Here is a 14,203-nt window from a genome sequence, read left to right on the forward strand (position 1 = left end):
CTGTTGTCTCTCTGATATAATGGTTCGTGGAACTCCATGCAACTGACTATCTCCTTGAGATACAATCGAGCTAAATGCTCCATGGAATAGGATATTCGATAGCTAAGAAGTGGGGTGATTTAGTCAACCCGTCGACTATTACCCAAATGGCATCAAAACCATTCGTGGTTCGGGTAATCCCACTATGAAGTCCATAGAGATATCCTCCCACTTCCATTCACGGAACTGGATCACCGCAGAACTCCTCACGTCGCCGATGTTCGCCTTAACCCTCGGCGGGTTAGGCAGATCTTGGACGTGTCTGGCGATATCTCGCTTCATCCTGTGCCACCAAAATCGTTTCTTTAGATCCGATACATTTTGGTGGAACCGGGATGCATCGCATAGGAGTCTGTGAGCCTCGTCTAGAATTTGTTTTCGTAGTTCCTCCCGATCCGGAACACAAAGTCTGTCACCACACACTACCCCACCGGCGGACACTGAACTCTCCATTTTCGATTCTGCTAACCCTTGCTTGATTTTTCGGATTTCCTGCTCCTGAGATGTCTGGATATCATCAAGCAAGGTAGATGCTAAGGACATAGTGGAAAGCCGTCCGACTATAAGCTCGAGACTAAAGGCTGTAATCTCCTTCCTTAGGGGTGGTGACATAGCTGCTAAAGATAATAAGGTAGCACTGGACTTCCTGCTGAGTGCGTCTGCTACCTTATTAGCTTTCCCTGGATGGTAGAGGATATCTATGTCATAATCTTTGACCAGCTCTAACCATCTGCGCTGTCGCATATTCAGATCCTTCTGAGTAAAGAAATACTTCAGACTTTGATGATCTGTATACACTCTGCACTGAGCTCCGTACAAATAATGTCTCCAAATCTTGAGAGCGAACACCACTGCTGCAAGCTCAAGGTCGTGAGTAGGATAGTTCCTCTCATAATCCTTGAGTTGTCTGGAGGCATAGGCGATCACCTTGCCCTGCTGCATCAGTACTGCTCCTAATCCCAATTTAGAGGCGTCACTGTAGATGTCGAAGCTGTCTGTGTTTTCTGGTATAGCTAAAATAGGAGCACTGGTCAATCTCCGTTTTAGTTCGCTGAAGCTATTCTCGCAGTCCTCTGTCCACTGAAATTTCTTGTTCTTCCTGGTGAGAGCTGTCAGTGGGGAGGCTATCCTGGAGAAGTCCTCTACGAATTTCCTGTAGTAGCCTGCTAATCCCAGAAAGCTTCTGATTTCACTGGCGTTCCTGGGTCTCTTCCAGTTACTTACTGCTTCTATCTTGCTGGGATCTACCATAACACCATCCTTGGAGATGATGTGACCGAGAAAGGCTACCTGGTCTAGCCAAAATTCACATTTCGTGAATTTGGCGTACAGTTGGTTCTGCTGAAGGATCTGCAAAACTGTCTTCAGATGCTCTGCATGGTTCTCCTGAGTGCCTGAATAGATAAGAATGTCATCGATGAACACGATGACAAACTTGTCTAAGTATTCTCTGAATACTCTGTTCATGAGGTCCATGAAAGTAGCTGGAGCATTTGTCACGCCAAAAGGCATGACTACGAACTCATAATGTCCGTATCTGGTCCTGAAAGATGTTTTAGGTATATCACCTTCCTTGACTCTAACCTGGTGATATCCTGATCTGAGGTCAATTTTAGAGAACACTGTGGCTCCCTTTAGCTGGTCAAACAGGTCATCTATCCTGGGGAGAGGGTACCTGTTTTTAATTGTGACCTGGTTCAAGGCACGGTAGTCTATGCATAGACGCATGCTTCCATCCTTCTTCTTCACGAACAACACAGGTGCTCCCCATGGTGAGTGACTAGGGCGTATGAAACCCTTGTCAAGAAGCTCCTGTAATTGCTCTTGAAGTTCCTTCAGTTCAGCTGGAGCCATGCGGTACGGTGCCTTGGAAATTGGATTTGTGCCGGGAATGAGCTCTATCTCAAATTCAATCTCCCTGTCTGGTGCTAAGCCTGGTAGCTCTTCAGGGAAAACTGCTGGGTAGTCACAAACGACTCGAACCTCTGATAGCTGTTGGTTCTTGTCCTGGCTGGTGTTGACTACATTTGCTAAAAATCCCATGCATCCTGAATCCAATAGCTGCTGTGCTTTCAATGCTGAGAGAAACTTCCTGGCTTTTCTCTTTGGTTTTCCTATGAACTCAAACTGTACTCCTGCTTCAGGTTGGAATATGACCTTCTGTTTACGGCACTCTATAGAAGCGCCGTATCTGATCAGAAAATTCATTCCAAAGATGACATCGTAGTCAGTCATTTCTAGCACTATCAGATCACCAAAAAGTTCTCTGTCTGCTATAATGACTGGCACTGCTCTGAGCCAGTGCGTAGATGCCATAATGTCTCCTGAGGGTAGTGTTGTCAGAAACTGACTATTGAGTACCTCTGGAGGTGTTGCTAATTTCTCGGCAAATGCCCTGGATACATAAGAGTGGGTTGCCCCAGTATCGAATAAGACAGTTGCATTATGCTGTAAAATATTGATCTGACCTGTGACAACTGTCGAGTCATTTGCTACGTCCTCTCTGGTCAGTGAGAAAATCCTGGCATTTGTGTTAGCTGTGGGGGCTTCTAATCTGCCATGACTGATCTGTGGACCATCTAAGGCTGTATACATCTGGTGTAGCTGCGCTGGCTGAGCTCCATACTGTATCGGCTGAGGCTGAGGAAGACTGTTCTTGTTCGGGCACTGCTTAGCCATGTGCCCTTCCTGTCCACATTCAAAATAACATCGCGAACCCTTGCGGCAAACTCCTGGATGATGTTTCCCACAAGTAGTACATTTGGGATGTCTGGAATGTTTTCCAGCTGGTCCTCCTTTTGGGTCACTGCTTGCCTTGCGTTTCCCCTTCCAGTTGGAGCTATGTCCCTGTTGTTTCTGCTGAGTACCTGAGCTAGCTTGTCCCTTGGGCTCTGTGGAAACCTGCTTCTGCTGGGTGATATTGTGCTGATAGTGCTCGGTGATCAGAGCACTACTCACTAGCTCCTCTGTGGTTTGTGGCCTATGAACGCCACCAGCCACATTCATTGCGATCTCTGGTCTGAGCATCTTCAGCATCAAGCGTACTCGTTCCTTCTCTGAGCTGACTAGTTCTGGACACAGACGGGCCAACCTGTTAAATTTCTTCACGGCCTCCTGAACTGATAGGTTGCCCTGACGAAATTCTGTAAACTCGTCATAGTGTCGGTTCGTGACCTGCATGTGAAAGAATTCCTCGAAGAATTCTTTCTCGAAGTTGGCCCATGTCATCTGGTTTACTGGCCACTTCGATTTAATCCGCTCCCACCACATGCGTGCATCTCCTGTTAAACAGAAGGAGGCACACTTCACCTTTTCGTGCTCTGGCCAGTCTAGAAGCTCCATCGTGCTTTCCAGTGTTTTAAACCATGCCTGAGCATCCCATGGTTCGCTGGTGCCTGAGAAGTTCTCGGGCTTATGCCACCGGATAAGGTAAGCTTCTCTCTTAGCCCCGCCATCGGGGCCACTGACCTGTATCGCAGTCGAGCCGGTACTACCTCTGTGATTCGGAGTCGTGAGGTTCGATCGAGTGATTGGGGAGTAGTCTGGTTAGCCTTTAAGGAGGCTATCTCCTGCTCACCTTCTTCTTAGTGAGCCACTAGTCGTAAGGTCCGGGAGGCACCAACCGCCCGCCTCATGGGGCTCACCACGATGCTTTCTTATGGACGCGTCCTCGTACCATTTTCTAAATAGCAGAGAACACATATATATAACTAGGCTATCATGTCATAGTTAACTACTGGTAACATGTTAAATACTATCACTGTAAACATGAATTAATTAACTACCAACATGAGAGCAACCATGAAAAGCACATATAACTGATATGAAAGCTGAAAACAAAATTGAGTGAGAGATGTTCTTACTTGGAAGCTGTAGGCACAATGCTGATGTGTGTGTAGGAAGTAAGGAACTTGCTCTGATACCACTCTGTAACGACCCAACTCCTGGGTACTAATCTGTGAGCCGGATCGCTACATTAACTACTGAAGCTACTGTGCGGAAAACTGGGTAAAATAAAATTTCACTAACTGACTTGGTCAATCTGACAACTGATACACCCATGCTGTTATAAGGAAGGATTCAAGACCCTTTCCGGTTGGTGTACATGTGCTAAGGAGGATACTTGACCTCCCATCTGAGCTAGGAACTCAGAACTAACTTCCCAGCTAGCTGCTGATCGATCCACGGATCGATCAACTTGCTACGATTCTGTGCCCTGCTGGATCGGTCTGCGGACCGATCCAGGTGTGTCTGGATCGGTCTGCAGACCGATCCAGGCACCTGGAAACGCTGGATGCTCTCTGTTCGGTGCTGGATCGGTCGAACGATCGATCAGATAGCATACTGTATGCCTCTGGATCGGTCGGCTGACCGATCCAGGATCCTGATACTGCAACGGATCGGTCGGCAGACCGATCCAACTCTGATACGAAATCAGAGTTTCTGATTTCATAACTTTCAAGCACTGGAACGTACCACAACTCACAGACATAGGTTCTAGATACATGAAAAATAATCTAACATTAACCTACATGCGTCCTAAACTGAACAAACTGAATAGTGCATAGTTTTACTGGATTAAAACATTTAACCAGCTAAGGATTAAACCATAAACAAACTAACAACGTAAATGCTGGAATTAAGCTGTTTCGACCCCTAGGATCTTTATTCCAAACCCCTTGCACACACACACCTCCATAGCATTGTCCTCCAGCCTCCGTTAGTCCACTTTTCTTTTACCTGTATTTGCAGTATAAGAAAAGTAGTACCTGTAAGCTAAAGAGCTTAGTAAGAAACCATCTACCTTACAAAAACATGCAACGATGCGAGTATGGTTTCAAAACATGTTATTTGAAAACTGAACTGAGCATGGCAACATGGCATGGCATACAAACATGTACTGAACTGATCATGGCATACAAACAAGCTGAGCATAGCATACTGTATCTGAAACTAAGCATACATACTGAATTGGTCATGCATATACATCTAACTGGTCATGAACTCAAATCATGAAACTTGACTGAGATAATCAACTGAAACTGAAACTAAGTTAGTGTTTCCATCACTGATTACATATTTGGAAAACTATATATAATAATAGATGAAAATACTAAACATGCTGCTGGGGCCCGCAACTGTTCTTGCTGCGCGCATCCCTACGAGACCGGGATTGCAAGTTCCGAATCCAGCGGGGTTACTAGGTTATCTGAACAGGACTGTGGGAGTCCAACCCATGGATATCTGATCCAAGTACAACTGAATAAAAGTAAAATCTTGAATACTGTTTTTTTACTTTCTTTTTCTAGGTTATCGAACCTAGAGCTAGGTTATCTGAACCTAGAGGCTACTGTGGGAGCCTACCCAATGGATATCTGATCCATATAGCTGTAATAACTGATAAATAACTGAATAAAATGTTTCTAATATATTTTACATGCTTTGTTAGGACGCCTATTGGTGCATCCTTCGGAACTGGGCATTCTATCAATGCTTGGTGTGCACTAAAACACACCCTAAAACTAAATCATAAAATTACTGAACTAACGCCAAAACTAACAAGCGAGAGCAATTATACTGCAGGTGAGGGGTTTCTTACCTCAATCTCAAGGTTTTCTTACGATTCTAACCGCTAGGTTTTCCGGAAAACTGCTCCGTTCGACGAACCGCTTACGTCCTCACGTTCCTTTCGCGGAGAAGAACCTTTTTCGTGTTGGAGTCGTCGCCGGAAGATGTTCCCTTGACCCTTAGCTTGGTGTGTGCCGTGCGTGAGGAAGAGGGGAAGGAGAGAGGTGCGGCGGTTTTAGGTTTCGGGTGAAGAAAAACCACGGTGAGAAATAATCTCAAACTTCTCACTTAAATCCTTATTTATATTTACTAATTAATTCATCCAAAATCAATTATAAATATAATTGATTCCCTCTTCTTTCAGCACGGCCCTGCTGGGTTCAACTGGTTACTAGCATTATCCCTTACACCATAGGTCTCGGGTTCGATTCTCGCCTAAGCTATTTTGGGGTTCTAATTATTTTTGCTACTTCCGCTACTCGGAAAATTCCGAAAAAATATCTAAAAATTCCAGAAAAATCATAGAATAATTCTAAAATAAATTCGGGAAGTTTTTGGGCTTTACACCAATGTGTTGTGGAAGCAATTTTTTTTTATCCCTTAAAATTCATCCACTTGGATCGTTGTTCTCCCAACGATGAAATTCTACCTTCATACCTGGAAGGTTGTACTCTTGATCTCATATGAGTTAGCTCTATGGTTGTATTGTTGTTGTCGAGACTGTTGATTTGTTCCTCTTTTGATTAGTATGCTTGAGCTAGAATCCTCATCTAAACGATCCTTCAATTTTTACACTATTGTGACCAACGATGCTACAGTTTTTTTTCTAGTTTATCCATTCTTGTCTCGTGCTTAACTTCGAATTCTAGAGCTCATTTGGTGTCAAGTTGAGATCCTCCAATCATCATGTTAGAATGGATTTTCTTCTATTAAAGTCAGGTTAAGATCATGCGCTTGTCAGTGGATGTGAGTTTGAGGTGTTGAGCGAGTTTATGCTTGATGCTATGAGGATATAATGAAGTTGAATGTGACTCTGATACTAAGTTGATAGGAACTTGTGTCCTATTTCATGGAAAATCGAAGAAAAATGAGAACGGGGATAGGATGATCACTTCGAGAGGATTGACTTGTAATAATCAAGTGGAATTGATTTACTAAGCTGTGTTTCTTGAGGGATAATCAGTCTTATGATATAATCAGGATTACATTACAAAACTGATTACTTTGTAATCTAATTATATTAAAATTCTAAAATTTAATATACTAAATATACCCCTAAGTAATGCAGTGTGAATGTTACATGAATATGTAAGTCTGTATTATAGCAGCTAAACTGTCATATCATAAATTATAGTAACTATAAATTATAACTACTACTTATTTACTTATTTGAATGTTATTAACATCTTTTGATAAAAAAAATAATAATAATAAAAGACTAAAACCACGTTGATGATTCCCAAAAAAAAATCTCTTTAATTTTCACCCATAACTTGTTATTTTATCATAGAATAAAATAAGTTCTTCAAAAGGAGTCATTTGAAGTAGACATGAATATAACAAGTAACAACTTCAGTCAATGAACCAAACTTAGTTATTTTTAAATTTATTTATTTATTTTTAAATTTATTTATTTATTAAGTTTATTTAAACTTATTTATTGAAATTTTTATCGAGCTCAACTCAAACATTTCATGGAACTTACATTGTCTTATTTTTTAACCTATTTATAAATAATTTTAAATTACAATTTTTTATAAATATTCTATTTTAATGAAAGATTTAAAAAATAATTTTACAATTAGATTTTATTTGAATTAATAAATGAATTTATTTATAGATTTTCATGATCATTGAACTAAAATTACTAATATTCAAACTTATTTATTTTATATATTCTTTTACAATTAAATGAAAAACGAGTTTTATTATGTCAGAACACCAAATTTATTCACTAACGTTCAATTCATTTAACACCTTAACGGAACATAAAAGTGCACTATGCTACTTCTTAACCTATAACTCGCAACAGATTCAATTATCCCCGTACGAACATATTTATCTTCTAAAAGTTTACAAATGAAGTAAAAAGTTCATAAACTTCATCTACAAGCGAGTTTTCATAGTTTCCTGCACAAAAAAGTATCAGGCGATTCCCAAAATAGACAGGCATTGTACTTTGTAGTAGACATGGTCACGATAAAAGGCAAGTGACATCAAGACCACCTCAGATATTGCCATGGTGTACATGGCTTTGCCCTTCCTGGCTGTCGAGAGGCATGTACTGCGCCATGATAGCTCGGATCTCTGAGTCCATGTAAGTCTGATGAGCAACAAGGAAGACAACAGTTTAATCGAGATGGAGAAACAAATTTCTGCATAACAAATCTCTGAGTTTGAAACCGTATAAGCTAATAGAATCGAGTTTGGAAAAAAAAAAAAAACAGGTTCGCATGATCACAACATGACTATCAAACTCTGAATTTTTTGGATCTAAGGATGCAGAAAAACATAGAATATGAAATCATCAAAGTCTCAGGATTATGAGCATTTTAAGCTCTTGAAGCAATCGGTGGGCTCGAAAAACTTGCAATGGGAGGCAAAAACTTGCTTGTCCGATAAATGTGGAACATGACAGTAAAAAAACGAAGAAGATATCTGGGAGTTTATTGAAAAGAGAAATGACTTATACCCGGATTCTGTATTTGTATACAGCATAAGCTCCAACTCCAGCTATGACTATACCGAAAAAAATAACCCATAAAAAGCCCCAGCCAACCTCTGTAGAAGCATTTTGACCTGCATATTCAACAAAGTGTTTAAAACATAAAAAATTCAGGAAACCGGAAAGATACGTGCCAAGTTACTTTTATGTTGTTTCAAGAAAAAATGAAACAAGAAATGGGAGTATTCATCTTCTTCCCATGTACTAGAAGTACCAAATAACAGTTGCAGAGTTCACATTTCTAATTCCCTTTCCCCCTCCCTTTATCTAAGGAGATACGATTCACATATGGAGATTCGAAAATACATACTTATGCAAGTGTCATGTTCCCTCATGTATAGCAAATCACCGCCACAGCTGCACTCATAACTACCAAATGTGTTCTTGCATTTGCACCCAGAACATTGGCATGCTGTCCTTTCCTTGCATTCATCCACATCTGAAACAACACATCATTTATATATAGCTCGAATAACTAGTTTTCACAATTGTATACATTCTAATTTGTAACAGTTACAGCAATTCATGAATCCACCCTTGAATTCTCCATTATTTAATAATTTGGAATTCTTAGATATTACTAGATTTAGCAAAATTCATTCAAGTAAATTGTTGCTTCTTCTCAGAAGTGAGCACCATATGCATATTTTGGGACAATGGAAATTTGCAATTGAAGAGTAAATAAAGGAATAGGACTTGAGTTACTTCCAATAATATACTAGGAATAGATTAGGACTTTATAAGTAAATGAGCTAAAACCGCTGATGCTAGTCCCAAGGCCGGATGAAAAAAAAAGCTGATTATGTTAGTCCTCGATAGCAAACATTATCTACAACTGTGAGCATCAATGTTGACTCTATTTTTTGTAGTGTTAGGTTGTCACATGGAAGTGCTACAAGGGGCCTTGAATATTACTATCTGACCCCAAAAGAGTAGGATAAACATGGCTTGATGATGATAAATGAGTTAAAACTAACTGAAATAGAAAAATGGAATATTAAAAGTAAACAAATCAAGTAACCAGCTTAACAAGTGTTAGCTCTAACAATATTTTAAAACCAAGACACTACAGCCAGTGAAGAAAATACCTTCACAGTTGATTCCATCCCCCTTAAAGCCTGGTGGGCACTTGCAACCATCATCCTGCATTTTTGTATAATTAACTGATAAATTCTAGTGAAGGACAAAAAAAATATATGAACAACTTGGTTAGCCAACAGACCACACAGGCTGAGTGAGTTCTCCCCTCGTGTTCTTTCTTCCAACATCCTCCATTGTTAATTTCACACCGCCCAGATCCTGATGCTGCAAGAGAAAAGAGGTAACTTCTACATATAATATTTCAGGTGTTATAGTTTCGAGTCATGTATATCCAGAGGAGAATGGTCTAATCAAGAATTTAAATAATTGTCAATTTAGGAACAATCAATAGTAGAAAGATTAGGCCAATCCAACTTGAAGTCTTGAAGCAAACTTCTTCATAAGCAAACTTCTTGACAGACAACAAGTAGCTGAGATAAATGTATAGGCAACTTGAAGATCATGAAATGCAATTTAGAGCCAAGCATGTTGGAATCTAAGGAAAAGACATTTTTATATATACAAAAACCATTAATATCATTGAGGAGATCTTCTAACAGTTTATACTTTTGGAACCTGGTGGCCAAATAAAATCTTCAACATGTTACCAAACCAGAATAAGAGTTCAAATCCTAGCTTGCCCCTAATGCATAACCCATCTATCTGTGCATACCCCTAATACTCAACCCATCTATCTGTGCATAGTTGTTCCATCTTTAGTCTTAGATATCTTTTCTATGAGGTCCACATGTCAAATCAGTAATTGCAAGTTGAATCATAAATATATAATACATTGATACTTTGCTAAGAGTGTTAATTTTGTGTCAATTAAAGTTTCAAACCTTTGGATGGACGATATGTTGTAATTCACATGTGCGTTCTAAAGTGCCAATTTCAGTTGGATGATTGAGAGGTCAAACAATTTTTAACAGTCATTGTAGAAGCCCCAAAGAAGTTATTCCAGACAAAAATATCAAGACACTTAGAGGACAGATCCATTGTGAGTGGCATCCTTTGAATCATGTAGGCTTCATTTTTCAATATGTCATGCCCCACTAACTTCTTTGTTAATTTTATTTTTTTTAGTTAGCACGACTTCTTTGTTAAATTAAACTCATACCAGGTGGTTTAATACTAGATCTAACAGTAAATGCCACTTTTTACCTTCACAATGGGTATATCCATCACCAACAAATTGCACACCTTTAACAACAGGGCACTCACAAAGTCTTCCACGGAAAGTGTCCTGCATGAACTGGAAGGTAAGAGAATATACTGAAAATTAGTTCGCTGGTGTCAGAAGTGAATACCTTGCATGCAGTAATACTAGAGTCCTTATCCTTCCAGCATCCACCGTTATTCTCCAGACATTCATTTGTTTGTATATCTGTGCAGTTAAAACAAATAAAAAATGATTATGATCCCATTCAAAATTTGGTACCAATTACAATACGATAATACCACAGGTACACATAGGGAATCATAATACCTTCACTCAAACAAACAGCTGGTTCAGTTGCCTCTTGGAAACCAGCACAAATTGCTTTAAGCACAGCAGTTTTATCCAGCTTGCCTGACAAAACAAAGCAGATAGAGAATGCTCGATGAGATTTCAAGAAAATACATGATTAATTACAAGAAGCTTGAAATGCATACCTCTGTATTGTCTATTATTAATAACAAGAGTTGGTAAAATTGTAACATCTCCACGGGAATCTTTTCCAATCTAAGAATATCAATCAGATTCAGAGCAAAGCAACAATATTAGAGGGGTTAAATAACCATTGAAGGAAAAACATATGATATACTGAAATGATACTAGAAAAGTCCCTACCTGAGCATCTTGTTCTGCTTTAAGCACTGAATTATCTTCATTTGCATCAGGGTCTCCCATGCATTTGTTTATTTTCATAAGATTCACACCTGTTCCATTATTTCATATTAGAATGGTCAGAAAATTTTCAGTACCTTGATGAACAATGAGCCTTACTAATCAACATTGACCAAGTAAAAAATTGATGAACTCACCAAGTGATTCAATAACTTTTTCAGCACAGTCTTTTGTGTACTTCTTATCCTTCATAGGACAACGGATTGCAAAGTCAGTTACATAGTCCCACCACAGCCAAGGCTTTCCACTCTCATTAGCAACCTTAAAGAAACAGACTTCACGCAAATTTTGGATCACAACATCTTTCCCATCGTACCCCTTGCTAAAATCCTGCTCCGGATCGGGTGCACAGTATCTTCCATGATTAATGCATTGGGACTTGCATTGCTTGCTCGAAAGAAAGGCTTCAGGGCAATACCATGTAATGTAATGTGGGGTAAACTGGGTATAACCTTTTTTCTCTAGTATCTGAGCTGCTCCTTTGAAGTTCTTCACAAACTGTATTTGGCTGTCACATTTAGCTCCACATTCATCATTACTGTTTGTCCAAAATTCATATTCCACACGGTCATCAGGATGCGGTAAAGATTCCCTCCAATCCAAATTGACACTAACCATTTCACCATCCTCAATCGCCTTCTTTAAGCTGTCTCCAAAACTCTTAGTGATAAGTGCTGAGGGAATAGTGATCTTCTCAAGATAGTCCGCCTTGTCATCATCTTCCGCAGGTGTATCCATTGTTATTAAAGGCTCTTCTTTATTATCAGCAACAAGGATAGCTGCAGCTCCAGCCTTCTGTGCATTCCATGCTTTTTCAGTGAAGAAGCAATCTGCAAATAACAGTAACACAATTTAGAGGCATTTGTTAGACCCAAATTCCAGTGATTAAGTTGCTGTTATTATTCACTTTCTGAATGTTAATCGCAGACTGATTAATACATGGCACGACAAAGTAGCAATTAATTTCCTAATCAAAGCTTCCATTTCAACCAACCCAAATAGTTGGGACTCATACAGCATGGTGATTGATAAACTTTAACGTAGATTAAGACAAATAAGTAGAATTATGTCTAGATAAATCAAATCCTATGATATTCTAATATACTTTGGCCTACACAGCCAGTTGAGTGATTTAAGGGTCTTATTCAGTTCTCATTCAAGCTAATTATACGAAGAATTGGAATTAAAAACAATACATAAAATTCTATTCATTTTGAACCGCTGAAAGGATTAGCGAATGCTGATTGGAGACCAAATTTCATTAAGAACAATAACATAAGCAATTGAGTATGATTTCTTAATTCCATACTTCATTAGTTAATATTGTCCATGCACTATGCAGATCATTGAATGATAAGCAGCATCACTAAATAATCTCAATATCCAATAGCTTTATGACCATGACAACAGACGTTCCTCCAACGGAATATGTTAATGATCCAAAAAACTAAACAATTAATACTGAAAATGACACATAGATGAAGACAGCTATACTCGATCAAAAATTAAAAAATTACAAATCTAAACTTAGCGTGTAATTCTGTTTACTAAAGATAAACTTAATGTCTCACCTCCTCTGTCGACAAGAACAAAGGTGGGGAAAGCTCCAGATTTGGGCTTGAAAGAGACGTCGAATTCCTCGAAGCTCTTGCAAGCCTTCCGGTTAGCCTTTGGATACACCACGATCCCTGCCAATGTTCCGCCATAATTAGGCACGCCAAAGTTTCCAATAGCGCACTCGTATACGTTTTTCAGCGAATCCGGAGACGTGACCCTCAGGCTGTTCTTCTCCACCATGAACCTTCCCCGACAAGAGTCGAACAGAAGAAACAAAAGCCATAACGGAATCCAGACCTGCTTCGCCCCCATTCTTGCACGAATCCAACCAATTCAAGTATCAATCCTCCGATCGAATTCAATATTGATCAACAGTTACCCTAATTTCCAGAAGAAGAAAAAGAAAAAGGAATCTTAACAGTTAAGAAAACCTCACAGAAATTGGTAAAAAAAAAAAAATTGCTCGAATACTCAATCCGAAGGGGGTGAGAGAAATCAAAAGGAAAAAACTTTGGAAAAGATGCTTCAAGGCGAGGACAAATAGCCGGGAGAACACCCACATGCAAGGCCGAACAGATCGGAGGAGGCCGGGATCCGGGAATCCGACGAGGCGAGCAGTGGGAGGGGCCGACCGAATTGGATCTCCTCGCCGGAATTACGGTTTAGAAGAGGCGTCGATCGAGGCGACGAAGCTCTGAAACTCTCGAGGAGCAGCAGAGAGGACGTGAGAGGCAACGTGTTGCCTTTCGCAGCTTCTACTGCTTTGGAAAGGTTCTCTTTCTCGCTTTGTAGTGTAACAAACCAAATCCCTCGTGGAATTATTATTATTATTATTATTATTATTATTATTAAAAAAAACACTAAATGAATGCATATTAATATCATATTTAGAATATTTAAAAGTTTACAAAAATAAGACAACAATTCCAAATTAATTTATAAATAAATATTTCATCCTTTTTTTAGACGTAAAAAAGTATAATGATTAAAAATTTTAATTTTAAAAGCATTAATCAGTTTTCATAAAAAAAATTCAAATTGATTACAATCAAACATAATAAATTTTATTCAAAGCCTATAAATGCTAATACTGATCAAAATTCATGTTAAGCATTCAATCTAATTAAACAAATTGAATATTCAAAAAGAAAAATCTATCTCATTGTCACTCTGTAAATATTTGAGAATAATTTATTTTTTTTTATATTTATATTTATGATGTGAATTTTATGGAATCATTCGAGATCTGACCTTATCCAATTATGAGCAGGTACGCGAGCATATATTTAAATCAACAACTTTTTTAAAATAAAATTTAATATATATATTAAAAGAAGATAAAT

The 14,203-nt window shown here is 39.0% G+C and overlaps 1 protein-coding gene across 2 annotated transcripts; it reads right to left on the minus strand.

The window, feature by feature from the left end:
- Window positions 1–7,638: 7,638 nt before the first annotated feature.
- LOC121984518 (vacuolar-sorting receptor 1-like) lies at window positions 7,639–13,635 on the minus strand. 2 transcript variants are annotated; one of them, XM_042537477.1, is made up of 13 exons: window positions 13,421–13,635; window positions 12,875–13,173; window positions 11,441–12,133; window positions 11,247–11,335; window positions 11,069–11,138; window positions 10,902–10,985; window positions 10,723–10,799; window positions 10,577–10,658; window positions 9,555–9,637; window positions 9,421–9,475; window positions 8,643–8,771; window positions 8,300–8,406; window positions 7,639–7,930 (listed from the first exon to the last, which is right to left on the minus strand). In XM_042537477.1, exons 2-13 carry the CDS (start codon window positions 13,170–13,172, stop codon window positions 7,835–7,837), a joined length of 1,863 nt encoding a protein of 620 aa, XP_042393411.1. In that variant the 5' UTR covers window position 13,173; window positions 13,421–13,635; the 3' UTR covers window positions 7,639–7,834. The 2 variants fall into 2 exon arrangements, with proteins under 2 accessions (XP_042393411.1, XP_042393409.1); XM_042537475.1 differs by having other exon boundaries at window positions 12,875–13,240.
- Between the last annotated feature and the right edge of the window lie 568 nt (window positions 13,636–14,203).

Source organism: Zingiber officinale, chromosome 5B (assembly GCF_018446385.1).
Source record: "Zingiber officinale cultivar Zhangliang chromosome 5B, Zo_v1.1, whole genome shotgun sequence".
Taxonomy (NCBI): Eukaryota; Viridiplantae; Streptophyta; class Magnoliopsida; order Zingiberales; family Zingiberaceae; genus Zingiber; species Zingiber officinale.

What these genes read in the sequence shown, in the direction of transcription:
- LOC121984518 (XM_042537477.1), bottom strand. Translation starts at nt 13,172, where the DNA reads ATGGGGGCGAAGCAGGTCTGGATTCCGTTATGGCTTTTGTTTCTTCTG. An exon ending in AAAAGTTATTGAATCACTTG is followed by an intron (nt 11,336 to 11,440) that starts GTGAGTTCATCA and finishes ATAATGGAACAG; the next exon opens with GTGTGAATCTTATGAAAATA. An exon ending in CTAGTATTACTGCATGCAAG is followed by an intron (nt 10,659 to 10,722) that starts GTATTCACTTCT and finishes CAGTTCATGCAG; the next exon opens with GACACTTTCCGTGGAAGACT.